This window comes from Cryptotermes secundus, unplaced genomic scaffold (assembly GCF_002891405.2).
Source record: "Cryptotermes secundus unplaced genomic scaffold, Csec_1.0 scaffold27, whole genome shotgun sequence".
Lineage (NCBI taxonomy): Eukaryota > Metazoa > Arthropoda > Insecta > Blattodea > Kalotermitidae > Cryptotermes > Cryptotermes secundus.
Window position 1 is genome coordinate 383,372 of NW_019745078.1, and position 27,358 is coordinate 410,729.

The following is a 27,358-nucleotide window of genomic DNA, read 5'->3' on the forward strand; positions in this document are numbered from 1 at the left end:
TCGAGCTCTTTAATAGTTTTCTGACGGGGCACGCGGTAGCGGGGTCCGCTCGGCCTCTGACAGAAATGGGTACCAGGAATCTTCTTGTGGTGTAAAGGGCGGCTGGCGCATAAGACTGACAACCTCGCCACCATCTGTGAACTGATTACCTAGAGAAAATGTGGCAGCCTCGACGTCTCAAAACCCTGTGGGCTTTCACGGCCTGTTAGAGGGAATTCTGAAGAATGAGCATCGTTCCTTCGGGACCTCTAAAATATACACGTGACCCATTCGGCCCCTATACTTGGGCTCGAGTGCTAGTGCCAGTTCAGATTTTCGTTGGGGGGGGGATCCTTCGAAATTTTGNTTGAAATATGCTATTTCTCTTTAATGCATGAAGTTAGACTTGGTTTTGTGTGTTTGCATTGCCAGATAGTGGACAATGATACTGATTATGCAGCCAGGAAAGAAGAAAGTGCGGAACTATTGAACATTCTAGTTTTGTTAGTTACGTAGCGTGTAAAATATTTAAATGTTCCTAGCTTGAGACAAGCATCATAACTTGTACTCTTCTCCAAGTATAATCAGAATGAATAAGTCAAGGATTATGAGATGGGCAGGGCATGTAGCACGAATGGGGAGAAGAGGAATGCAGATAGGATATTGGTGGGAAAGCCAGAAGGAAAGAGACCACTAGGAAAACCAAGATGTAGGTGGATGGACAATATTAAAGTTGATGTTAGAAAGATAGGATGGGGTGGTATGGATTGGGTTGATCTGGTTCAGGATTGGGACCAGTGGAGAGCTCTTGTGAACACGGCAGTTAACCTTCGGGTTCCATAAAATGATAGGAAATTCTTGAGTAGCTGAACAATTGGTGGCTTCTCAAGAAGGGCTCAGCTACATGAGTGAGTGAGTTTAAATATTGATTATCAATCTACATGATTGCCACAAAGATTTTTAACGTGAGACATAGCAGCATGAATCAAATTTCCATACTTCTAGGCTTTAATTGCTATTGTCAGTTCGGCTGTACATATTGACAGTCGTAATATTGTTTTAAAAATGTATGTTACAGTTGTAGATTAAGTGTGAAATTACTATTACGTGTCTTTTCTCATTCTAGACCCTGTGTAAGAGTCTTCATGATAGCGAACGGTGAGTAATTTTTTCGGTAATACTATGAACACTAACTGCATGGAACAGAGTCCTACTTGAGAAGCTGATAATCGCCCAGTTAGGAAAAATCTAAAGCACGAACGTTAAATTGCTCTTTCTGTTTGAATAATAATTGTCTGGTTCTGCAGCTTACAGTTCCTATGCTAGTCGTAACGTATATAATACTGTCACGTGTATGGTGGTACGTGTGACGAGAATGACGGGTTCTAGTTCGGATGATTGGATTTATTAGCAGCTTTAGCAGCTTGCTTACACAGTCTTCCAATTACACTCAAATTGTAGCACTATCGCTGACTTACACACACTTCGTAATTCACTGTTACACGCACTAGTCCTCTCTTGGTAATGGATCTCAACACAGAAACTAGCGCTTCAAATCACTCCAAGTATTACACATAATTCGAGTCTTCACACGACGAACTTCACGTGGATATCTTCCACCGTGAACTCTCTCACTGTCACCTAAACACTCAAACACTTAAGCCGTCTGAAATACTCTGAAACACTCCTTGGTTATTCCTGGAATCTCGTTGTATAGCCTCCGCACCGACCACGCAAAGAAAACAGCCTATATTGTTGTAGAGAAGTGTTTACAGCAACGTTGCATTACAGCGGTCACGACGTGTACCGCATAGAAAACGCCGTGCTCCCTATTGTTGCCTTGCTTGTATTCGGTCGCGAGGTGTTCCAACGGTCAGTTACCTGGCAACGCTCTGTCCATCCACGTTACACTACTTTGCGTCATATATTATTATGTTGATCAGAACAAGGATCACAAGACCAGTAGGACATGGAACGAGCATGGAGGAGATGAGAAAAGCTTCCAAATTTTTAATCGTGAAACCTGAAGGGATTATACCATTTGGAAGACCTAGGCGCAGATGAGACTACCTATATTGAATTGGATGTTAAAGAAATAGGATTGGGGGTTTGGACATGATTCGTGTGGCTGAAGTGTGTCTTCCAGTGGTGGGCTCTTTGGAACGCAGCAATGAACCGTAAGGTTTCATAAAGATGACGGGATTATTATTCAACTGATCCGGTTTAGAAAACCGAGATTAACCGCCGTGGGGATCCTTTGCCCTGACCACATGACACCTTCTATCCGCTAAAGTTGGCACTAACTTCGGCAACAAGCGGCGATCGCTCTGTCGTATAGTTCGCCTGCGGATTACGGACCACGAAGTAGTGTTGTTCAACTGAGCGACTATTAATCTATCAAGAAGGCCTCTGTTCCACGGGGTTACTTGGAATTTAATTGACCATTTATTGCTTTATGATAAAGAATTTGGAAATGTTCCTTGGTTTAAATGAAAAATCTTATTTCTACTAAAATATAAAAAATTGACAGTATCAAATATTGGTACATTCGAATTATCAGACCGAGAATTTAATGTCACCTGTCAGAAATTTCGAGGCCTGAATGCCCATTAATTTAAGCGTATTTAGGAATTCGAACAATTTGTATTCGTTATTTAGAACCTTCTTTCGTGGTTTTCTACAACCCTTCCAGGAAATTACGGGGATTAACTCAAGTCAGGCCATGACCGCTTTCTTTCACATCCTTTCCAATTCATGATTCACAGTAACATCTGTATGATCTGGGAAATTACTGATATCGTCGAATAAGCTCCAAAAAGAAACAAAAACTCCGTGCCTTTAGCCGGCAAGCGAACTATACAGACCGAGCGACCGCCGCTTGTTGGCGAAGTTAGTGCCAACTTTAGCGAATAGAGTGTGTCGCGTGATCAGCGCAACGAATTCCCACGGCCGTTAATTTCTGTTTCCTAAACCAGAGCCGCTATTTCCTTGAAATAGCTCCTCAGCTATCCTCACAAGACTGAGTGGACCCCGTTCAAGATCCACTACTTCTAAGAAAATCTGGTAGCCCCGGGATTCGAACCCAGGACCTCTGGAACTGTAGCCAGGAACTCTGACCACTAGACCACAGAGGCTACAAACAAATGCAATAAAGCGTAGTACTACAGAAATGTTCTCTTCTCTTGCGTAATTTCCTGTCAGGCTGTGCAACATTAAGTCAAAGTAGAATAGAAATCAACATAGTTGAACTGATATAAACATCTTAATTACACATCTCACTTCTGCAGAAGGTAGATATAGCTGGGATAACGCATCGAGCTCAGTTTTGACCAGGAAATGTAAATTATTCGGGTCGTTCTGAGGACTTTTAAGTGATATATTTCCCGCATGAATGCGAGTGGCTGTATTTAATGGTTGACCAGTGCTTAAACACTTCCATTAAGATTTAATCAAAGTGTGTTCTTATTTGAAACGAAGACACCTACTTAACACGAGGGCTGGTGTATCCTCACGTGGCCATAATTAGCACATGGCCTTCATTGTTAACATTGATCTTGTTTGTAAATGGAATCGGCTGCAGTAGCTTTCTCTCGTGTGACAGATGGAAAGAAGAGATCTTATCCAAACAGTGTTGACATGCGTTTTCAACATTCCATCCATGGACCACCCGGGAATTTGGACGGATTTCTCGAACCATCACAACTTAGATTTATTATACAAGATGGACCAAAAGTCATTTAACTGGTTACTAAATTGTATACTAAAAAATATGTTATAAATTTGATCTAAAGTTTATGACGATGGTACATTAATGCAAATATTATGTGTCTGGATATTATCAATAGTCCTGTTTATATTTCAAAACACAACGTTTCGGAGACTGAATTCTCTCTCCATCTTCAGGTAAAACCTACTCAGTTGGGCCCAATTGATAGAGCTAACCCCTTTTACCTGAAGACGGAGACAGAATCAAGTCTCCGAAGCGTGTTTTGAAAATATAAAAGGACCGTGTTTTAGATAAAAGCAGGAAGATTGATAATGTCCAGAAACATAATATGTATGTGTTATAAGTTTCTTTAATACTTAACTAAATTTACAACAAAAAAAAATCGAAATGAGATCTTCCATGATTCTGCATTTCAGCATCCCGTTGCAATTGTTCACATTTGTGTTCTTTGTTTATCTTCCGTCAAAATTGCAACACTTTTACATTTTACATTTCAACACTACATGTTTCGGCCCCAAGCGGCCATCTTCAGGTGTTTTTATGTTACAGATATTTTACTAGAACTTATTTTTAAGTAAAACGAGTTAAATTCTTTAAAGTTTCTGTTGCATATTATATCACCTCACCCGGGGTGTCGTCATTTTCGTAAATGTATCAAGGTGTTTTTGTCGGCAGCTTGCCCCTCAAAAACAGCGAATGATACATTTGCAGACACACGTGATCCCATATTTGATTTAGTCATAAACACATTGATGCAATATAATAAATAATTCCACAAACCGAAGAAAAAAAATACAACCCCTTCTCCCATCAACCCCATCTCCACCAACATATCCACTTCCTTATCATCCCATCACGTGACCAAAACTTACACAACATACCCACATAGTATCTACAACACCGACTCATAATCCGCTCACGTATTTGAGTCATCTCCCGATACTCAGCCACACACATCACAAAACCCTAAGTATTTATATATACAAAAGCAAGAAAATGTGAACAATACAGTCAGATATAAAAATATCTAAGTTACAGCGACCCGGCAGCTGAGAAACCCACACAGAATAGCTTCCTACGTACACACCATTGTATTTAATACCTAAGTAAGATACAAAGTTAAACCCATCAATCCACAATTACATAGGCATGAAGATCCAAGTTAATAAGACCTCCGTACTCAAAATTTTAGATTGTCTTTACAAGACAAAAAATATATTCACCTGCAGAATCACGAACTCCGCATGTCGACCAATCACCTTCACACATCAAAAAGAACATAAGTACCACAAAACATAATCACATAGTTATGATATTTAAAATACATATGCATTCGTGTTTATTTTCCAGGTTTCCGCGTGTTAAAAACATAAAACAACATCAAAAACCACGAAGCCAATCTATGGTACCTATTTTTTTATTGTTAGTGGGGTACTGCGGCCACTTCTGGCCTATTCTACCAGCCCCAGATGATAGGTGAGGGTGATTGTGGAGCAATTGGTGGAATGAAGATTGGCAGGAAGGACCAATTCCGTGGCCTCCGTGTTCACCTGATACTACTACGCTTGAGTGTTTACAAGACCCCTGTAACCTCCCTCGATGAACTGTAGCCCAGAATTTTTGGTGTGGTCGAAACAGGTACACCGTAAATGAAGAAGAATACTTTGAGGGAAACTGAACACCGCTTGGATATCTTACGTGCCTCGAAAGTTGCTTAGTATTCTGCAGTATTAATTCTGTAAATAATGAAACTTTTTGAGTTACATTTTCATATTCCGTAGGTATTTTTATTTAGTTATTTCCGGTTTGAAAATTATAGACCACGGAAACCCCAACAGTATTTAGAATCAACCTGTATTATTGATAGACGTAAAAATGGATCCATTTTGATAATTCATTAACGACATATGTGTTCATAAGAACCACCTGATGATGATGTTTGTACATCGAAACATATTTTGGGATGAAAATAAAACATTTTTACTGTATATTCACAATCACTTGTGTTGACGGCCCCAAAGTATGCCATTGAAAGTGACTGCTTCTATTCACGCTCTTATGAGCTGTATGAGACAGAGTGACCCATCCCCTTTGTTACTGTTGGTCGCTGGATTATATAGATGCATATAGCAAAACTCCTTATTGTAAAAAAGATATGCTGTACAGCTCTGGGTATTTATATTCTTACGCAATGGTCATGTTACGTTTCTTCACTCATTACGGGAACTGGAATAGTGCCTGATCGTGAGGTTAACCCGCAACGCAATGGCACAAGCTTGCCTGCCTACTTGTACGGGGCTCCATATTTTGCACACGAAAATGTTCCATTGTGGCCTAATATGACGTCACACCCATAAAAAATTGAAGTAGCATTTCCACTAACGAAAGTGTCCGTCTTCGCGCTTGTTTTACTTAAACTACAGCGAATTAATGGAATTGAAGATCACTTTTCTGGGATATAATGCCGCGTAGTTTGGTAAATAGGTACCAAAGCCTCTGTGGAATGTGTAGTTGTTTTGAATTGTTCCTCCGAAACACTGGTACCTGTCTACCAAACTACACGGCGACACATTCTAGCAGTCGCCACCTTTAGTACCTCGTATCTCACAAAATAGTAAATAGACTTGCTAGTTCTATGACACAGTCCAACGAAGATAAGGCGAGGAAGGGTGGGTAGAACTGGTCGACCTTGACCGTACTACCGTTTGTTTAGAGACACATTAAGCGTCAGGGCGCCAACAGCAACGGTTAGAATTCTCTGAAAATCGTGCAATGTTTTCAGTTTCTACAGTGCACTGTGGTCGGCCTCAGTAATTGTCCCGCCGTCTCTTCCCTCCAAAGTGGCCGTTCTTTACACCGGTTTTAAAGAAGCTGTACTGAAATAATTAAGCGCATATTTATTATAAGCAGGCCCCGGATTTTTATGACTTGTCATCTGTTTTTCTTATATCCAATTCGTTGCCCGTAAATATATAAATCCCGGAGATTTCTATGTCATTTTTCGTCAGTTTTAAGTTTTTGTGTCATTTTTTCGGTTTGGAGGTAAATTTTCCGACTTTTAAGCGTATTTTTTGTCATTTTAGGGAATTTTTCATATGTTTTCAGAAATCTGAGTAATATGTAAGTAAAGTGTTCTTTCTCTTTCTCCTGCCTGTACAAATTAAACCTGCAGCTGCACCCCAAGTACCTCCTAAAACACAGTATGCAATAATAAGTTGTAATAATGTCCCGTCCTTTCCTTTCGTTTTGCAGAAAGTGCTGACAGTTCATATCATAAAATACTTTAAGCTGGTAGCAGGGTACGACAGCGGTCACTCACACTGCAGCCCTTTCCAAGATCTATGCAGAGGAATTTGCTTAGTTACAAATATTTCTAGTCGGAATCCCTCGCTTTTTATGATATATTGTTGCCCAAAACTCCGTCTGTCTTCAGTTTCTCACCCTTGGCCGTACAGACAAGGATACAGTTGACGAAAGGTTCTCAGTGTGGGAAGTTCAGTTCTGTGTTGCACTAGAATGATTCATTTTATCGCGGTGCCTAAAGCAAAGCCATCTAAATCGTGTCATTTAAAGCAGATTGTAGCTGAGTTTGGAGATGATATATTTTCAACTGACGGTAACATTTTTTACTGTAAGGTGTGTAACACAAAATTAGTGGCAGAAAAATGTCTCACGGTACAACATATCGGCCGCAACAAGCATATTCGAGCAGTGCAAATTTCGAACAAAACGAAATATGTGCAAATGTTACTGCAACAGTGTTCATCCGAAGGCGGAAATAAGTCATAGGATTTTTTCACAGATCTGTGTGATGCTCTGGTGTCCGCAAATATTCCGTTTTGGGCTCTGAAAAATGAAAAAAATTTCTGGAAGTGTATTGTGGTCGTTCTATCCCGGATGAATCCACCCAAAGGAAAATCTACCTTTCCAAGTATCCAAGTACAACGGTATCCTGGAAATGATTAGGAATAAAGTGCATGGGAAGAAGATTTTCGTTTCTAGGTGTGCGGACAATATTAAAATGGATCTTAGAGAGATAGGATGGGATGGGATGGATTGGATAGATCTGGCTCAGGATAGGGACAAGTGGAGGGCTCTTGTGAACACGGTAATAAACCTTCGGGTTCCATAAAATGCTGGGAAATTCTTGAGTAGCTGCAGAATTGGCAGCTACTGCAGAAAGACTCAGCTCCATGAGTGAGTGAGTGAGTAAGTAAGTAAATAAGTAATTGATGAGACCTGCGATACGGAGGCTCGCTACATGGCAAACGTCATCATTGAAACCTTGGAAACTGATGGACCGGGTGAAGTGTTTGTGCTCACGAGTGAGGTGCTATAATCCATTAATCATTCTACAATTTGTAAACTCTTCGACAAGTCGATGTTTCTACTGTGGCCAGAGGGTACACCGTCCCATATATTTCAAAAGCAGGTAAAGTCAATAAAGTCGTTTTATACGAAATTGGTACACGTTACTTGCCTAGCTCATGCACTGCATAGAGTGACGGAGGAAGTGAGATCAAGATTTCCTCAAGTGGATGCTCTCGTGTCGTGGACGAAGGAGGTTTTCGTCAAGGCTCCAGCTCATAAAATGCAGTTTAAGTCTATGGCTCCTGGTGGTCCACTGCCCCCGGAACCCGTCATCACAAGGTGGGGAACGTGAATTGATGCTACAATTTACTATTGCGATCTTTTTCAGGCAGTGAAAAACATTGTAGATTCAATGAAAACGGAGGATGAGAGGACAATTGCAGCTGCTCAGGAACAGTTCTCGTGCAGCGAAATGGAAGGACAGCTGGCCCTGCTTCTGATTGAATCATAGGCTTTCTTGAAGTTTACGAATGGCTGATGTACTGTCTCATTTTACCCCCATTTTTTCTCCAGTATTTGACAAATGCAAAAGATCTGATCAGTAACTGATCTGTTACGTGGAAACCCACACGGCTTGCGTAGATTCGTATCACCCTAGCATATCACATTTTACTTTCCTTACTTTACTACAGCCTTTTGGATGTAACGCCATGTAGCCTGTAGAAAGTAAACCGATGTTTCGGAGGAACATGTAGCCTCCGTCTTCAGTATCGATGAATAAGCCAAGTAAGACACCAGCGTGATCAAGTGGCAAGCAGAGCTGGCTGTGCATGTTACCCCGGAAACTGGATAACCTTGTTGACTGAAGGTTCGTTGCTTGGGAACGCACTGTTGAAAACGTTCGTTGCCAGGGAACGTCTCGTGTTTAAGAACACTGCATATGAATTTCTTTTTCATGAGACCCGTGTGGAGGCCGGGTCGAATACCTCCACCGTGACCCTCCGAGTCGTAGGAGGCGACGAAAAGGGAAGTCTCAAATTTTAGACAGTAAAATATGGTCGCGAGTTCCAAGGGACTCGGACCCGAGAAAGACTGCGCTGGTAAGGGCCAGCAGCATATACAAAAGACAGACCCGTCCTCTCGTCAGAGAGGGCGCCCCACGAAAACAAGACCGTAACTGTCAAACAGCAAAAAATGGGGCTCGACACCAAGACTTACTGGCTGACTGACTGACTGACTGTCAGTCGCAATGTGACTTTGACTTTTTGTCATTCTAGTGAGAAATGACCGACTGTGAAACGACTTATTCAATATTTGTGTTATAGTTACGTTGAATTGTAGTTACGTCGTTGAGTAATACAGTGACGTCGCAAGAGTACCCTTCGAGGTCTTATTTCACGACACCCCTGGTATCCTTTGGTGGGCTCCGGCGTCGTTCTGGGTACCATGGAGAAGAGAAAGTGTTATGCCTTTGCCGAGAATCGAACTGCAATTCCTCAATCATCTGGCCACCAGCCTAGTAACTATGCTGACAGATATACGAGTCTAATTATTTAAATGTTTCGAAACTTTAAAAATAAGGAACGTTGCTAAGACAATTGTTTAGTATCCATTTAGCAAATACATGTTGATGTCTCGTCAGAATACAGGGGAAAAATAGCAAAGATAGAAAATGGATCCTCTGAAGATCTGGCAAAGTTAAGATATTTGGGGACGACACTAGCAGATACAAATTTGATTAATGACGAAATAAAGAGCAGATTAAATGCGAGTAATTCTTGCTACCATTCATATCAGAACCTTCTATCCTCTCGTCTCCTGTCTAAACGTAACAATTAAAATATACAAAACTGTATTTTTCCTGTAGTTTTGTATGGGTATGTAACGTGGTCTGTGACATTAAGGGACGAACGTAGACTGGGGGTATTTGAGAACGGTGTGCGGAGGAGAATAAATGGACCTCAAAGCAAAGCTGACCCTGTAATCGGCCGTGGAGGCTAGTAGGGTTGTGAGACGTCGAGGCTGCCACATTTTCTGGATAGTCGGCTCACATATGGCGATAAGGTTGTCAGCCCTACGCGCCGACCGCCCTTTACGCCCAAGAAAGATTCCTGGTACTCATTTCTGTTTGAAGCTGAGTCGACCCCATGGCCATAGTGCTGCTGGAAGGATTAAGTCGATGACAAATTTAATGACCTTATCGGGAGTGGAACCCGCCATCTTCCGATTAGTGCCTCAACCAACTACGCTACCGCGTGACCCCTAAATGGACCTAAGAGGTTTGAAATAATAGGAGGTTGGAGAAAATTGCGTACAGAGGAGCTTCATCACTTGCACTCTTCGCCAAAGATAATTAGGCTGGTCAACTAAAGCCTGTGTTATAGGGCGCTGTCTTTTATGCTAACGGAGGCGTATACTGAATATGGCTGAGCTTGGGTTTCTGATGACGGGCAGTGCTCTCCGGTCATTTGTGTAGGTCGATTCCAGTGGCCTCCAGTTTTAAGGGGAAGCTCAGTTTTAGGCCGGGCGCACTCTTCTGTCTCGAATTCAAATCGCTTCAAGTCGTGGTCGGTCATGTGCGGTTTTTGTAAGTTTCTTAGGGTGTGGTGAGACTGAGCCCACTTGGTACGTCGGCCACTGTTTAGCCTATTGTACCAGCCCCGGATGATGAATGTGAAGCAGTAGATGGAATGAGAATTGACAAGGGAAACTGAAGTACTCGGAGGAAACCTGCGGCAGCGCCAATTTTTCCACCACAAATTCCACATGGCCTGACATGGGCTCGAACCGGGGCCGCCGTGGTGGGAAACTGGTGAATAACCGCCTGAGCTATGGAGTCCGCCCCACCGCTAATCTTACGCATCGCCAGAACTTCCCCCCCCCCCCCCTCATACCAGATAGGGTTTTCTACCATTGGCTGGCCCTCCGTTCAGATGCAGTACTTGCTGCTGTGAAATGTGTAGAAAGCGACTCACAAGATTGAACCACTCCGAGTAAACGGTCGGAGAGAGAGACATATGCAGTAACAGTTTATACTGTGCCTTAGTACGTCGTGGAGTGTCGCCTTCCTTGCCCCACGCCGTAAATACAGCGACTATGATTCTAAGTGACATGAGAATTTTTACAAGACATGAACTTTGAACTCTTTTCTGCCTCCACCTTCTTGAGTACAGACACCTTTACGTAAAGCTGCTTGCTGTTGGTGTGGGAGTTGTGACCCGGAACTCCGATAGTCTGTGTGTCTGCTGACGCGGAGCCCTCCGTTTAGTCGACCTTGGTGGGTGGCAGGGTGGGTGATTACATGTTTTGTTTCTTTTAAGTAACGACTGGTGCATGCGGTAGTGTAGTTGGTTGAGGCACTGTGCTACAAGCCGGAAGGTCGCGGGTTTCGATCCCCGATGAGGTCATTGGATTTCTGCTTTTTCAATTTACCTATGGCACTTAGGTGGGTTTAGCCTCTAACAGAAATGAGTACCAGGAGTCTATCTTTGTGGTAAAGGACGGCCGGCGCGTAAAGCTGACAACCTTACCGCCATCTGTGAACCGATTGTCTAGAAAATGTGGGAACCTCGAAGTTTCGCACCCTTATGGGCATTAACGGATAGCTTTACCTTACTTTTACCTGATTTTATTAATCAGTAACATAGTGTGAATAGTTCGTGATGGGTTGTGTAAGTGTTGACAGATTCTTCTCAATGTACTAAAGCTTATAAGATGATCCTGTAACTCACACAATGTGAGCTCTTACGCAGAGTTTGAATGAATGGCCCGATCGTGCTCCTGCTGGAAACATTGCTAGAAACTTTCTTTCGGACTGATTCTGAGTTCTGTCGTCATGCGTCTAGTGACACCGTTCCTATTGCCAATTGCCTTCTCTTAAATTCAGCTTGAAATTTAAGGCAGAGGAAGAAATCAGAAATGAAAAAATCGCAGCAGTTATTTGAAAATGTTCCGCGCTCCTTTACTGCTGTTATTTGTAAACGTTTAAACATGTCTCGTTGTTGGATGGATTTAAAATGAACTTAAATGCATGGTTATGCATGTTTATAAACGCTGTGATGTGATTAAACAAAAATTTAGACGAAAATATTTAAATTACTTTAACACTACTAGGGTTTAATCCACATCGAATTTAGCAGTTATACAGCTGTATGTCTTTCACCCTATCATCTGGGGTTATGTAGTGGCATTTTTGAGACGTGGTTGCACAACATTGAGAAGATGTTTTGTTAAGGAAGGAAAGACTGCAAGTTGCAGATTATGTCTCTTATTCCCGTAGGCCCTACCGCAAAGTTCTGTTACTGCTGCACTAACGAAAGACAGTCTGACGTATTTTAGTATGCATTATTTGACCCTAGTGACTATTTGTGCCCACAAAATGACCATGTGATATACAGTTATAGTTATAGTCCGTAAGATAATCATAGTTTACACACACATGATATTGTATGTGTATTTTACCTTTTTCTTATTATTTTACATGTCCTGTGTATCTTACTTTATACTTTCACCGTTTAGCTGCCAGGTAATTATTTCACAAATAAAGAAGTCATACTATCCCTTTGAAAGGAGCCGGGATAGCGCAGTCGGTGTAGTGACTGGCTACGTGCTGGACGACCGAGGAGTCGGAGTTCGAGTCCCGGTAGAGTCAAGAATTTTCTCTTCTCTACGTCTTCCAGACCGGCTCTGGGGCCCACCCAGCTTCCTATCGAAAGGTTACCGGGGGTAAAGCGGCCGGGGGGTGAAGCTGACCACTTGCCTCCAACTAGTGTCGAGGTCAAGAAAATATGGATCTATACATCCACTCCCCCATACGTCTTCATGGCATAGTGCTTAATTAGTTAAGCACAGGGGAAACTTTTTTTGCTACTCCTTTTAAAATTTAATTCATGAAAAAATAAGTAAGATTTGAGGCTTTCACGGCGGTGACTATGAAGAAAGCAGTCTTCTGGGATTTGGCACCGTGTATATGTGGTGTTAACCGACGTTTCGGAGGAACGTATCGCCCCCATCTTCAGGGTTGAAGAAAAAGTCTAAGAAATCTGCAAGCGACAACACCGTGAGAAACGGTAAAGCAGTCTGCTTTCACTGTCGACGCGTAGTATTTCCAGTCCGGCAAATAGCTCCGCGAATCCTGGTTCTGAAGCGTTACGAGTATCTTCACCGAGGCAACACAGGATGAAGTGTGATTTCTGTTAGGTGATTACAGATTCTGAACGTTTGAAATCGTTTATGCTTCTGTCTTACAGCCCATGTCTAGACGTTTATTACTCTCACGTATAGTAATATTTACTGTTACCACAAATAATGAAGACAGTAACCTCCAATATTTGAATTGAAATATTGTTTATTTGACGGGGTTCTACATTTTGTGACCTCCAATATTTTGGGTCGTGGTGTAGTTGTACCTTAATAGGCACAGTTTTATAAATTAAGGAAGATTTATATACCATTCATAAGTAACACTGTGAAGCAAAATTTGCTACATGTGTCCCATATTGCAGATGTCTTCATGTCTGAAAAGTGCTTCACTCCACAGTTAGCGCGCCATGTTTCTCATAACAATTCCTTCACAGCTGCACTGCACGTTACATGCACACACTGCTCTTTATGGGAAGCAAATTTCCTACGTGTGTCCAGTGTTGCAAATTTCATCATGTTTGAAAAGGTGCATCACACCACAATTAGCGCGGCGTGTCGGAAAAATTCAGGGAACAAGTCCTCCGGGAGGGACTTTAAGCCGTGGGTCCCGTGTCGTAGCTTTACGGCACGTAAAAGAACCTCATGTCCCAAGAGGACCACTGAGCCAAATTCAGGACATTTCCCGCCCAACAGTAGTCTCTAACGCCTCTGGTAGATGGGGGAAGCATCGAGATACCGCTGAGACAGTAGAGGCCGAACTCGCTGCCTGAGTCGGGACAGATGGCACGCACCAGTACCGGTAGGGAATAGAGACTGGTAGAATATCATAGGGGGACGCACAATGGACCAACAGTTGGTCTAAATGCATGGGGAAACCCACCCTCTCCAGTACAATACAATACTCATAGAATTTCCTTCACAGCTGCACTGCACGATACATGCACACGCTGTTCCTTGTATCTTCATTTAGTCTATGTTTAGGCTACATAGCCAAGTGGTGGATGATTGTGAACGATGGTGACCTACAGTGATGGTATCGTAAGGGGTGCTCAGTAAAATAAAACCGCCAGAGACTACCAGGATATACGGAAATGCGGGGCCGCGAAACACCCTGCACGTAGAAGCTCGGTGCGCGTCCAGAGAAAAGTTACCATGTGTGAGTATAACTTACTGCAAGGAGCAGAGTTCTTCTTGTAGAGCTAATAATCACTGTCAGGATTCGAAACAGTTACTTTCCGAACGCAAGTCCAGAACGCTGGTACATTTTGTTAGAAGAAGTTTCAAATTCAAGTAGTCGACTAGATGGATTCATGTAAGTGAAACGTAACCTCCCATTCTTCGTTATTATTTTATTTACTCCCAGATAAAGCGTCAGTCCAGTTTGGGATGGTTATGGTACAGATTAAATGAAGGTGAGATTCATAGCTCATAAGTAAACAGATGACGTACACAGCACAACTGAAGCAGCCTTGCCTTGGTTTTGTATATGTGTGTGTGTGAGTGTGATGACTGGATTCATCTGGCTTAGGATAGGGACTGATGGAAGGCTTTCGGGGAATTTCTTGACCAGATGATTGTCTATCAAAACAAAAAAAAATCTCTGTGGCTTGAGTCTACAAGTGAACTATACTGACCGAGCTACCACCGCTTGTCGGCAAAGTTAGGGCCAACTTTAGCCGATAGAGGGTGTCGTGTGGTGAGCGCGTTTTAATTTCGGTTAAAGTCGGCCGTTAATTTCGGTTTTCTAGACCGGAGCCGGTATTATCTTGAAATAGCTCCTCATTTATCCTCACGAGGCTGAGTGGACTAAGAAAATCTGGTAGCGCTGGGAATTGAACCCGGGACCTTTGGTTCTATAGCCAGGAACTCTGACCACTAGACCACAGAAGGGGGCCAGATTGTATATCAGCTTGAGAAATGTTGCGGACTAGTGCAAACGAATGGCAAGGTCGGTGAAAGATGCAGCAGAGTCGCAAAGCGCATGTATGGCAACTCCAAACTGAACTGAAGTGTACATGTCCGCTTCCTTTGTGAGTTGTCTCATCATTCTTAATGCATGTCCACCTTTCAGCTGCTCTCTTTTCCTTCTTCGCAATCGATTTTGTGGACCATGACAGTAATAAGACGTTGTTAGCCTTATAACAGTCTCACATCCACCCAATTTCATTCCATTTACTGACTATTAATATATTCTATAAGGGGTCATAAATATTCTCCTAGAATAGCAATTATCTAAGAAATTACAGGCTCATTTTCAGTCTAAGGCGGAACCTTTAAGGATAAAGCTTCATTTGCAAATAGTTCCGATATTACTCTCGCCTATGTAATCAACTTTTTTATCAACGTAGACTTTCTATAAATATATCTTATACTTCGATAGTTCCGAACATGAAGATTCCGAGAACACGGATGATTAGTGAGCGTCATTTTCATGTCTTGTTGAAATCTAATTCATGTCCATGAATTCGGGAGCAGCAGATTGTGATATTATGCCTGTGGTGAGGTTAGTGATGATGTTCTTAACTGGAATTTAAATAATGCAGCGGGTATGGAGTGTGGTGTTGGGGTATAGGTCTATAGTGAAGTTACGATAAAAAAATTAAGGTCACGCACGATCAGAGGTCAGGTGGACAACAGAAATACGTGGTCGGAACGTTCTTCAAAAAAGGGGGGGGGGATCTACCTCAGGGTATGGACTCACCTAGTGAAATAATTTTTTTTTAAAGAATGCTGCATTGCGGTCAACTCAAGAAGAATGAGATGACGGGGCCCCTTTCATCTGCACTCACCATACATGTAATTACAAAAAAGAGGGCTTCAAGTATGAAATTTATGTTATGAGCCTCCTCCCATGTTATACCACAAGCTCATTTGAGTTCCTGTACAGATTTTAATTGCCAGTTTTCTCTCTTGTATTCATTATGCCCACATTGTTCTCTCCTTAGAGAAAGAAAAAAACTCAACATTCCCCGTATATCATGATAGGATTCAGCAAAAACTGATACATTTATAGCCGTTTCCGATACAAATGAGGCCCCTTTGTTGTCAAGAATAAGTTTTGTGTAAATCTAATTCAATTTTAGAGTCCTATGCATTATGAAACACTGACTCTCTTCGTTATTTATTGTGCTGCAGAAAGAGCAGGTGATGTTTTAATAAGTTGGTAATCAAATTTGGGTCGTACCTAAGGAAGAGATGAGGAAATCACGGGTAAATTACAGTCACACGCCGTAACAATTGTCCTTTTACCTTAATAATCTTCACACTGACTCTTATAATGAGTGTTGATCGAATCTCGAAGTAATTAAAGTAGGCAGTGTTTTGCCTATGGGAAGTACCATTGTAAGATGGTGACACAAAAATGTTTGCTTGTTGGATATATACGTTTGAACTGGATGCAAGAAACTTGTTTGAGAAATAACAGACTGTACCAATGGCCTTTTTAGTCTTGTGGAGCAGCAATTGACGATCCTAGGCGAAAAATGAATTTCCAGGGCTATAAGACGAGCCGTTGCCTATTTTGTTTCCCATTTATATTCATGAAAACAGGTGGACTGCTGGGGTGGGAGCTAAATGATGGGGTTGGAAGGTGATAACGAATAGGTCTAGCCGTCAAATGCGGATACTGGTTCATTTTCCGATTACTACTATGGAATATAAAAACGTTGGATGCCCTCAAATCCACTAACCCTTTAAAGCCCAGTGGTTGATATACGACCTGCTTTAACACACGAAAACTGTACATTCTGCCCACGTAGCTCATGTGTATGTTACCCTCCAAACAGCATTAACCAGCTGGCCCTTGTAGCCGAGACATTGTGATTCCTGTGAGGTACGAACTGGATTTTTATATATTAGAATAAATTCAGCCTTTACAGAGGGTTAACAAAACTGGGATGCAGATTGGTTATTTTCTGCGCTAGCTATTCGCAATTCTTATACACACGAAACGGTTTGAAAAAAAAAACTTTAGGTGTAAGCTGACCTAACGTATTTTTCTCTGGTTTCTATTTTACTATTTTCTTCAGATGAGTGGTTCCTCACGTAATCATCCCCTCGTCTCATTTGACGCTAAGTAACCTTTGTAGTAGGCCGCGCCATAGCTCAAGCGGTTAGTCGCTGGCTTCCCATCGCGGCGGCCCGGGTTCGATCCCAGGTCTGGCCAAGTGGGATTTGTGGTGGACAGAGTGGCTCTGGGGCAGGTTTTCTCCGAGTACTTCGGTTTCCCCTACCAATCTTCATTCCACCAATTGTTCCACAATCACCCTCACCTATCTGGGGCTGGTACAATAGGCCAGAAGTGTCCTCAATACATGGGACTTAGTCCCACCCCACTAGCAATAAAAAACCTTTGTAGTACATATAGCGTCATTAAATATTTATGTTGGTAACTAGTATCTTGTCATAATGATAAAGCTATCCTTTTAACAGGTCGTGAAGGCCCAAAGGGCTCTGAGACGTCGAGTGTCCCACATTTTATAGACAATCGGCTCACAGATGGCGGTAAGTTTGTCAGCCTTGCGCGCCGGCTGCCCTTTACGCCACAGGAAGATCCATGGTACTCATTTCTGTTAGAGGCTGAGTCGACCCAAGGACCATAGTGCGGCTGGAAAGATTAGATCAGCTGCAAAATCCAGTTACCTCATCTGGAATAGAATCCGCTTGTAGCATAGTGCCTCAACCAACTACGCTACCGCGTGCCGCCATCTACTGGGCTTTCCTGCTGCAATGTTTCAGATTATGAGGAAGCTTCTGTATAAGTGTATGCATGTACAGCTTGTATCCAGCTCCTCTCGCTTTGTTGCAGTTCCCGCATTCGTCATGGTATACCACTAGATTAAATATGTGAAATGAGATGATTATCATCATTATCGTTTTCATTTAGCTTTTAGTCTTATGTCCTTCATGAAATCTCCGTTATACTGTTCGCATTTTTGTTCCTCTATTTTACCGAGTGCTTGCCTGTAATTGGTCTTTTAGCTGTTATAAAGCTCTTCAGAAAATTAATATAATTGAATGGAATTGTGCCTGTAAATATTTTTAAAAAATCATTTTTTCGTGTTGCATGTGAAGGTACTAATACGAATATTACGGTTTGTGATCGCGCTACTTAGGGTCTACATTCCTGAAATTAAGGGGACCAATTGCATCGTACTGAAATAGAATTTAATTTCCGAATGTGTTTTGAACGATAAGTTAAACACTAGATTCAGACATAGAGTCGCAAAATTATGACCAGATTTTTTTACAACTGAATTACAACAAAGAATCTTGCTTTGTTATATTTATCCACACGGTTCAGGGGAAGAGAGTCTGCGTCTGTTCTCAGAACTGTGTACTCGTAAACAATTAACCCAACAGATCTCTCTTTCAATGTGATTATTATTAGCTTTCTTCTACAGCTTCACACCTGAGATGTTGATGGAGCAGTGTCCGAAACTAGGCCTTGTAGTTGACCTGACCAACACCAGTCGCTATTATAACGGAGAGGTAAGTAGCTCTTCATTCCCGAGCAGAGTGCTTCAGATATCAGTAGTCGCTTGGCTGGTCAAAGAATTTTCTGCTTTTTATAGAATTCAAACTTTCATTACCATTAGGTTCTAAAGTGTTCTGGCGATGGTGTATAATACTTAGAATTACTAGGTTTTTGGTCTTTGTCCATCGTCCGGTATTCTAGAAACTAGAAAACACAACGTTCCGGAAAGTGGATCTCTTTTCCATCCTCAGGTGAGAAAAGAAAATACATATTCTTTTGGGTCCCTTAGAAAGGGTCCCTTGGGTCCCTCAATCACTCTACACCCTTGTCAAATTCACTACAGATATTTAATTACCTGAAACCAGGCTAATTCGGAGGGAGATAACAAGAAAACATGTAGTAAAAATTGAATTCGTGCTAATGCACTTGGTTTTGTTGGATAGGTTTGTAGCATAAATTTCTGCCTCTTATTCTATCCTAGTTCCATAAATGTGCGTGCTTTCTCGCACGAGATGTAGGTGAATGTCAGTTTCACGCTCCGGTCGTTTTACCCCCGGAGAACGAGACCCCGGTGTCCATTGGATAGGAGGTTGGGTGGACCCCAGAGCCGGTCTGGACGACGTGGAGAAGAGGAAATTCTCGACCCTACCGGACTCGAACTCCGATCCCTCGGTCGTCCAGCCGGTATCCAGTCCCGGTTCCTTAAGAAGTGGTATTCTAAGGAATCATACTGAAGTACTGAAGATTAAGAATGTTAGTGAAGACTGTCTTGCTTCAGTTGCACCAAGATTTGTCCGTCCAGAAGGGCGTGTCTACGTTCTGGATCGTGTTAGAGTTATGTATGATCACATCACATCGCATCCAACCCACAATCCGGACCGTGCACCGCGAGAGAAGGAGGTTCTGAAAATACCCTATGAGGTTCGGAAACCAAAGATGATATCTAACAGCATATCAGCCACCGGCTTTGCTAGTGTGAACTTTCACTAAACCTGTAAGTGAAGAACACTGCCCCCATTAATCAAACCTGGTAATACCACATATAGTGGTTCAGTCTTGAAGATTATGTAGACGCAATAAAGCTGAGAAGCTCACCCTTGGTGTCTTCTGTTTGTTTTCGAGATAAAAGTTCTGTTACACTTATTCGTTTCAACCTGTTCTCCAGCCGCAACCATTTGCAGTCATCCTGTCGTCTCTTGGCTGCGTGTAACCTCCGCAAGAAGCGCAAGCGCAGTCTCTCAGTCGTGAAACAAGAGCAGCTGGACGTGTTCTCCCCTTGTGCTGTGTGTTACAGCGCTGTCAATATCGCAGACTATATGGTGTCGAATGCTAAGAAGATTGGTGAATAATATATTGGAAGCGATCTCGGAGGAAGAGGTCGTGGCCTGTTCTAGGTACTATACCGGAATCTGCCTAAAGAGACTGGGGTAATATCGAAAACATCAGTCAGGATGGCCGGTGTTGCGGCCGAGATACGAACCGGTCACTTTTCGAATACAATTCCCGAGCATTACCGCTCTGTGATGTCTGCCCATGTCCTTGTTGAAATCTTCAGTTATGTAGATTGAATGGTGGAGTTTATGCGTACATGTATGTGGTTCGCTTGCGGACTAAGGCCACGGAGTTTTTTTTTTTGTATGTGAGAATCTTATTGGTGAGTTTTAGGTGGCCTTTATATTTGACCAATTGGACGTATGTAGCCCAATAAAATCAATGTAATTTGTAGTAACACGAATGTGGGAGAAGAGGAATACATATTGGATATTGGTGGGAAAGCCAGAAGGAAAGAGACCACCAGAAAGACCAAGACGTAGGTGGGTGGACAATATTAAAATGGATTTTAGAGAGATATGATTCCTTCAGTTTACCAAAGAGATGGTAATCAGAGGCCGCCAAATCAGTGTTATAAGGAAGGTGTGGCAATGTTTTCCATCCAAGTTTTGTGATCTCGTCCTTCGTTTTCTGACGTGTGGTCGGGCGTTATCGTGTAACAGCAGAACATCCTCTTTCTACCGATGCGGTCGAGCACGACACAGTCGAGCTTGAAGTTTCTTTACGGTTGCCACATATGCGTCAGAATTAATGGTGGTACCTTGTGGCATGATGTCCACAAGCAAAAGCCCTTCTGAATCAAAAAAAAAAAAACATAGCCATAACTTTTCCTGCCGAAGGCGCAAATTTGAATTTCTTTTTTGGGGGGGGAAGTTCGCATGGTGCCATTCCATTGGTTGCTGCTTTGTTTCTGATTCAAAATGGTGCAGCCATGTTTCATCTCCCGTCACAATTCTCACAAGAAAGTCATCTCCACTATTCTCATACCGTGCCAAGAGTTCACCGCACACAATTTTTCCGGTTTCTTTGTGGGCATCTGTCAACATCCTCGGAACCCACCCTGCACAAACTTTTTTCAATCCCAGCTTTTTCAATATTCTGCACACACTTGCTTCCCAAATTTCCAGTTGGATTGACATTTCTTTCACAGTCACACATCTGTCCTCCAGAAACGTATCGTTAACATGCTGCACATTGTCAGGTGTTTGTGCGGTCTGCGGTCTGCCAGTGCGAGGAGAATCCCGAATATCTGCGTGCCCACCGACTAACTGTACTGCGATCAGCAGCGTCTTCTTCATACGCATAATTCAATCGCTTGTGAATGTTTCCCACTGTCTCATTCTCACAACACAAGAACTCTATAACAGCACGATGCTTTTGACGAACATCAAGCGCAGCAGCCATTTTGAAGAAGTGCTATGACAGCACTACGCATGGGAACGGGTTGAATTAAATTTGAATACAAGTGGGAAGGATCTTTCTATGCACCCTACAAATAGCAAAACTGTAGAGTAAAAACTGAATTTTTAAAAAAATGTTGTGCATTACTTTTGGAGTCTCCGACGTAAAATGGATATTAGAGAGATACGATGGAGTGGTATGGACTCAATCGCTCTGGTTCAGGATAGGGACCAGTGGAGGTCTCTTGTGAACACAATAATGAACCTTCGGGTTCCATAATATGCTGGGAAGTTCTTGAGTAACTGCACAATTGGCGGCTTCTCAAGAATGAAGTTATTTAGTTTAGTTAATTTTTTAGTAACAAAGCTGCATGTCTAATAGAATTTCGACAAATCACAAACCTGATGTAACCATTTTATTATCTCAGAAAAGTGGGAATACAGACGGATTAGTAAATTGTATCTGAGACATAACCGGTTCGATTGTCTGCGGGAGCATGAACTATATTTACTGAGAATTATTTCTGTGGTTTCTATAAGTTCTTAAATAGTGTCCGTAATAGTACTCTAATGTAAAGCATGATCACTTCCTTCCACATCCTTTCCTGTTCATCCCATCATCTGATTCAGCTCCAAATGTAAAAGAAACATGTCCAGTATAGAACCCGAAGGTTGGACACTGCCACTAGAGAAGATCCAGAGATAGTTTTTTTTCCTTGGCACTACAGTCCCAGTGGGCCTAGGCCTACCTCCATGAACTTCTCCGTTCACTTCGGTCTTTCTAGATCTTACACATTCGGTAGGACTCCTTGGGCGGGTGATCAGCTTGTCGCAAGACCTCTACTTGTACACAAACACAGAAAAACGCACACAAACATCCATGCCCTGAGTGGGATTCGAACCCACGATCCCGGCTTCCGAGCGAGCGAAGACAGTGCATGCCTTAGACCGCTCGGCTACCGTGACCGGCCAGAGATAGGTTAGTCTAGTTAATACCGTGTGGCTCGTCGCAAAGAATCCATAAATTTCCGAGGTGATATCGTCAGATGTGTAAAACACACAACTTCATAATGGCTGCTGACTTGTGCATTTCTTAGGTTACTGTAATTTGCTGTATATACTCGTACATCGTACTGTTGAAGTTAAGTGACGGTCAGTGGATGCGGTAGTGGCTGGAGAGATGCGAGAGCAAACCTCTGAAACCTCAGGCAAGATAGCCGGTCTCTGGCCGGTACTTCCCGAATGCGTGTCACGTGTGAGGAGCCGTGCGAAACCTATTGGCGAATGTTGCCGCTCAATGGCTATAGGCCACGGCAACTTTCTCCTCTGTGTAGAACTACAAGGTTTATTTTGGACTCTATCCATCCTTTGATATATATAAGACAAAACCACAACATTTCGGAGACTGGATCTGTCTCCTTCCTCAGGTGGATGGCGCAAGACAGACCTACTCAGTTGGGCCCGTTAGAAAGAGCTAGTCTCAATCACTGGGCCCAGTAGGTCTATCTTGCCCCATCCACCTGAGGACGGAGACAGATCCAGTCTCCGAAACGTTGTGGTTTTGTCTTATATATACCAGACGGTGGATAGAGTCCAAAATAAACCTTATAATTCTGTACAACATACACCATCGTCAGAATCCTTTAAAGTCTATTTCTTCCTCTGGTTTTTGCAAATCACTGCACACACACATCAACTCATGCATTCTGCAGTAAAGCTGTCAGTTATTTAATGACGCTCTCATCAACTCAGGGCACTATGCTACAAGCCGGAAGGTCGCGGGTTCAAGTCCCGATGAGGTCATTGGATTTTTTCAATTGACCTAATCCTTCCAGTCGCACTATGGCCCTGGGTCGGCTCAGCCTCTAACAGAAATGAGTACCAGGAATTAATTAAATTATTTTCCTGGGGAGTATAGCGCGGCCGGCGCGTAAGGCTGACAACCTTACCTCCATCTTTGAGCCGATTGTCTAGATAATGTGGGACCCTCAACGTCTCGCAATCCTATGGGCCTTCACATCCTGTTATAGGGATAGTTTTACTTTACTTGCTCATTAACTCAGAATGGTTGGTTGATAGTGAATTGCAAAGGATGTGGAAGGAAGTAATCATGACTCAGTAAGTATTATCCCAGCATTCGCTTGGAGGAGCTGATGAAAACTACCAAGTCAGGATAAGCGGTGTTCGTGCTGAGATTCGAACCGTAAACCTCCCGAATACAAATGAGAAGCGTTGGCGGTTGAGACAGCTATTTCGGCCTGTATTGATAACCTTGTGCAGTTGATACAGGCCGTTAAATAAACTACGAACTGAACCGCGCCAAATGCGCAAGCTTTGTCGCAACCAGAAACATCGGACCACCTTACTCTTCCAGCTCTGCGCATGTCAATCAGCCAGCAGGGGGATTCGGGGTCAAGCCAACCCCCAGGTCGCGACCTTAAAAAGGGCGTTGCTCCAGCTACAAAACTCAAGTTCTGTCTAATACAGAATAAAAAAAATACCTGCCGACCTCTGCCCGAACTATCCCGTATTCTTCAAGCATTTGCCCATTTGTTACGGGCACCATAAGTGAACGACAAGAAGATAATACATCAGTTTGGGTTGTACATTATTTCTGTGCTGTTATCATGACCGCCCTTTGACATCTTAAACACTTAAAATGCGATATTTTTTTACTTACGCGTTTCTTGCAGATGGACATTCGTTTAAACGAGGCAGGTTAGTCTTCAAGTGATTTCATGTATAATGTAGAGGTTACTATTCATGCACTGTGATTGTACTTGTTTATGTAGTTTAACGCCTGTATAAATCCACATTGCGCACGGCTGTGTATAGGTTGGATTCATAATTGTAGTTCTAAATATCAGGTGGAGTGGGGATGGTGTTACGCAACATTGGAAGAATTTCCGGAGTACCTTGTTAGGGGAAGCTGGGAAAATTCCGCTGTAGAGCGAGTGGAACACGAATGGAAACGCCATGAAGGTGGATTCAAAGTGCCAAATATTACGGCAAGTTTTAAAGGGAAATGATTCAGATCCTTATAAGAGCATTCTTTGGCAGGGAGAAAATGAGTATAACCTATAGGCCTATAATTATTTATTCAGTACGGACTCACCTCCAACTAGTGCTGAAGTCAAGAAAATGTGGATTTATGCATCCACTCCCCCATACGTCTTCAATTAATTAAGCGCATGGATAACTTCACCTTTGCCTTTTACCGTTTACATGGAAAACGTAAACTTATATTACAAAATAATTTGTAGAAGAAAATGCAAAATTCATGGGTTCGTTGTGTGACAGTGCGTTTGTTAACGGCATATCGCTGAGCCAAATTTCAAATGAGATAAACAACACTCTTTTCCAAGCCAAACTATAATTTTGCCTGTGGTTCTGTGTGGGTGTGAAACTTGGTCTCTGACATTAAGAGAGGAACATAGACTGAGGGTGTTTGAGAACAGGGCGTTGTGGAGAATATTTGGACAGAAGAGAGATGAAGTGACGTAAGGTTGGAGAAAACTGCATAATGAGGAGCGTCATAATTTGTACTGTTCTCCAAGTTATAATTAAAATGATCAAATCAAGGAGGATGAGGTGGGCAGGGAATATAGCACGAATGGGGGAGAAGAGGAATGCATATAGGATATTGGTGGAGAAAGCCAGAAGGAAGGAGACCACTGGGAAGACCAAGGCGTAGGTGGGTGGACAATATTAAAATGGATCTTAGAGAGATAGGATTGGATGGTATGGATTGGATTAATCTGGCCCAGGATAGAGACCAGTGGAGGGCTCTTGTGAACACGATAACGAACCTTCGGGTTCCATAAAATGCAGGGAAATTCTTGAGTAGCTGCTGATTTGGCTTTTCCTCAAGGAGGGCTCAGTTCCATTAGTAAGTAAGTAAATATTCCTTCGGTGTTTGATTGTGGTAGTGAGAAACAGATACATCTTGTTATGTATTGACAGTTTGTAGGCCTGTGTGAGACTGTCTATGAATGTGGCAAGAGCGCTAATCCTGTATCCTGCCACTTACTACATGTGTATAATATACAGTAAATATGAAGACTACTGTCAGATTTTGCGGGGAAATGAGAGGACAACGTTCAATTTCAATAAAATTATTACGTTTTAATATGGTTAAACATAAGTTGGAACCTGTAAGGGTAAAGGTGCCCCTGTGCTTAACTAATTAATCACTCTTCCATGAAGACGTATGGGGGAGTGGGTGTATAGATCCACATTTTCTTGACCTCCGCACTAGTTGGAGGTGAGTGGTGAGCTTTCACTCCCAGGTTGCTTTAACCCCGAGGAAAGAGCTACCGGCACCCATTGGATATGAGGTTGGGTGGACCCCAGAACCGGTCTGGAAGACGTGGAAAAGAGAAAATTCGTGACCCTATCGGGACTCGAACTCCGACCCCTGGTTCGTCCAGCCTGTAGCCGGTCGCTATACGGATTACGCTATCCCACAATCTGTAGTGGACAATATTGGTTCTGTGGACCAAACAACTCTGTAAAGTACTTCTCTTCCTGTTGAAGGAGAACACCAGGTATTTTGAAATGAAATTCCTGTGCTTGTGAGTTGCTTTTGGTAAAACATCGCACGACTTTGTGCTACGATATATAACGTTCAGGGTGTGTACAGATGATAATGTTCGGGTGGAGTTCGGTAATGCCGCCATCAAACTGATGATCATACCAACACTTCTTACAGTTTAGTGGTTTCACCTTTCATGACTAAAACATTTTTATGAATCGAACAGTTAGTAGGGTTCGTATGGATTGGCCCTAGAGTGGGATCGAAAGATACCGTATTTCTGTTCTATAGAGGTTAGAAAATAAACTGATGTAGTTGGATGGGCATGTATGATAGAAGGAATGAGACAGGCATTATGACCATGACCTCGAAGTCACTGGAGAATGAGGAAGTGGCGGGCACAACCACAGTGAACAGAGGAGAATGAAGTGATGGAACAGTTCATGGATTCCCCGGAGAGGCCTGCTAGTGATCATGGTATGCGCAAAGAACTAGATATCTTTGCTTCCAAATACAAATTGTCGTTCACACGATTAATGGACGTTAATTACGGAATTTCAAAGGGGAACGCGTAACGAAATCATATACGTTTTTAGAGTTATTGAAATTGTTAAACTGTCCCTGTGCTTAGGCCTCACGCTATGCAAGTATATGGTGCGTGAAGTTGAAGCTCCTCTGATTCTTAACCTCGCGTCTAGGTTCCTTCGTCCAGCTCTTTGCGCATTTCATCGGGAAAACTCCCCGATGACCACTGGATAGACTGCTCGCTGGGCTGCTGACGACTCCCAGGACAAATTGGTGTTATATGTTGGCAAACACTGGGCATTAGCAGCTCAAAATGTAGCAGAAAGGTGTCGAAATCAGCTGCTGTATGTATCTGTCCGATATGAGCCATAGACGATGCGTGTGAGCTGTGCAGTAACGTTAAGACACTGGCATACTTTGGCCAGATGCAAACATCTGCGTCCCTGGCATGAGATGGTTAAATGTTAAGTAGGCCTGTTGTTTTGGAAGCAAAACCGCATCTGTTCACTACATCATGTACGAATGAGATATCCCTGGGGTTGTGAATGTACATATTTTAACGAATGCTTGAAATGAATGCAGAGTGACGAAGCTGGTGTTGTTCTTCGGCATCCACTATATCCGAAATTACTGAATGGATTTCGTTTAAATTTGGTATTGGGATCTGCTTCAGAGTTGTTTGGCGTTTTTAATTTTTGTTAGTGTAGTTTCAGTATAACTCCTCCATTATGAGGTAGGAATTCAAATGTTTCAGTCCTCTCGATATGTCTCATCATGCAACAAAGTAATGATGTAGATCACAGTAAGATTTGAAGCTTTTGTTAGGAGCATTCTTCGGCATTACGTACTCATATACATAAAACACTATATACAGTAGAAAACTGTGTGTCTCTCAACAGTGGATTTTAATATTACCTCCTTAATCTGTGTTA

General features: G+C 42.5%; 1 protein-coding gene across 6 annotated transcripts in view; it reads left to right on the forward strand.

Annotated features, from left to right (window-relative positions):
• Positions 1-27,358, forward strand: part of LOC111874826 (RNA/RNP complex-1-interacting phosphatase) — a 189,512-nt gene that overhangs the window by 82,109 nt on the left and 80,045 nt on the right. For 4 of the 6 annotated variants that reach the window (XM_033755626.1, XM_023870661.2, XM_023870657.2 and 1 more), the window contains exons 3-4: positions 1,106-1,137; positions 18,562-18,649. In XM_033755626.1, the coding sequence (XP_033611517.1) occupies positions 1,106-1,137; positions 18,562-18,649 (120 nt within the window). The remainder of the gene's footprint in view (positions 1-1,105; positions 1,138-18,561; positions 18,650-27,358) is intronic. The other 2 variants (XM_023870659.2, XM_023870660.2) reach the window with 1 other exon arrangement.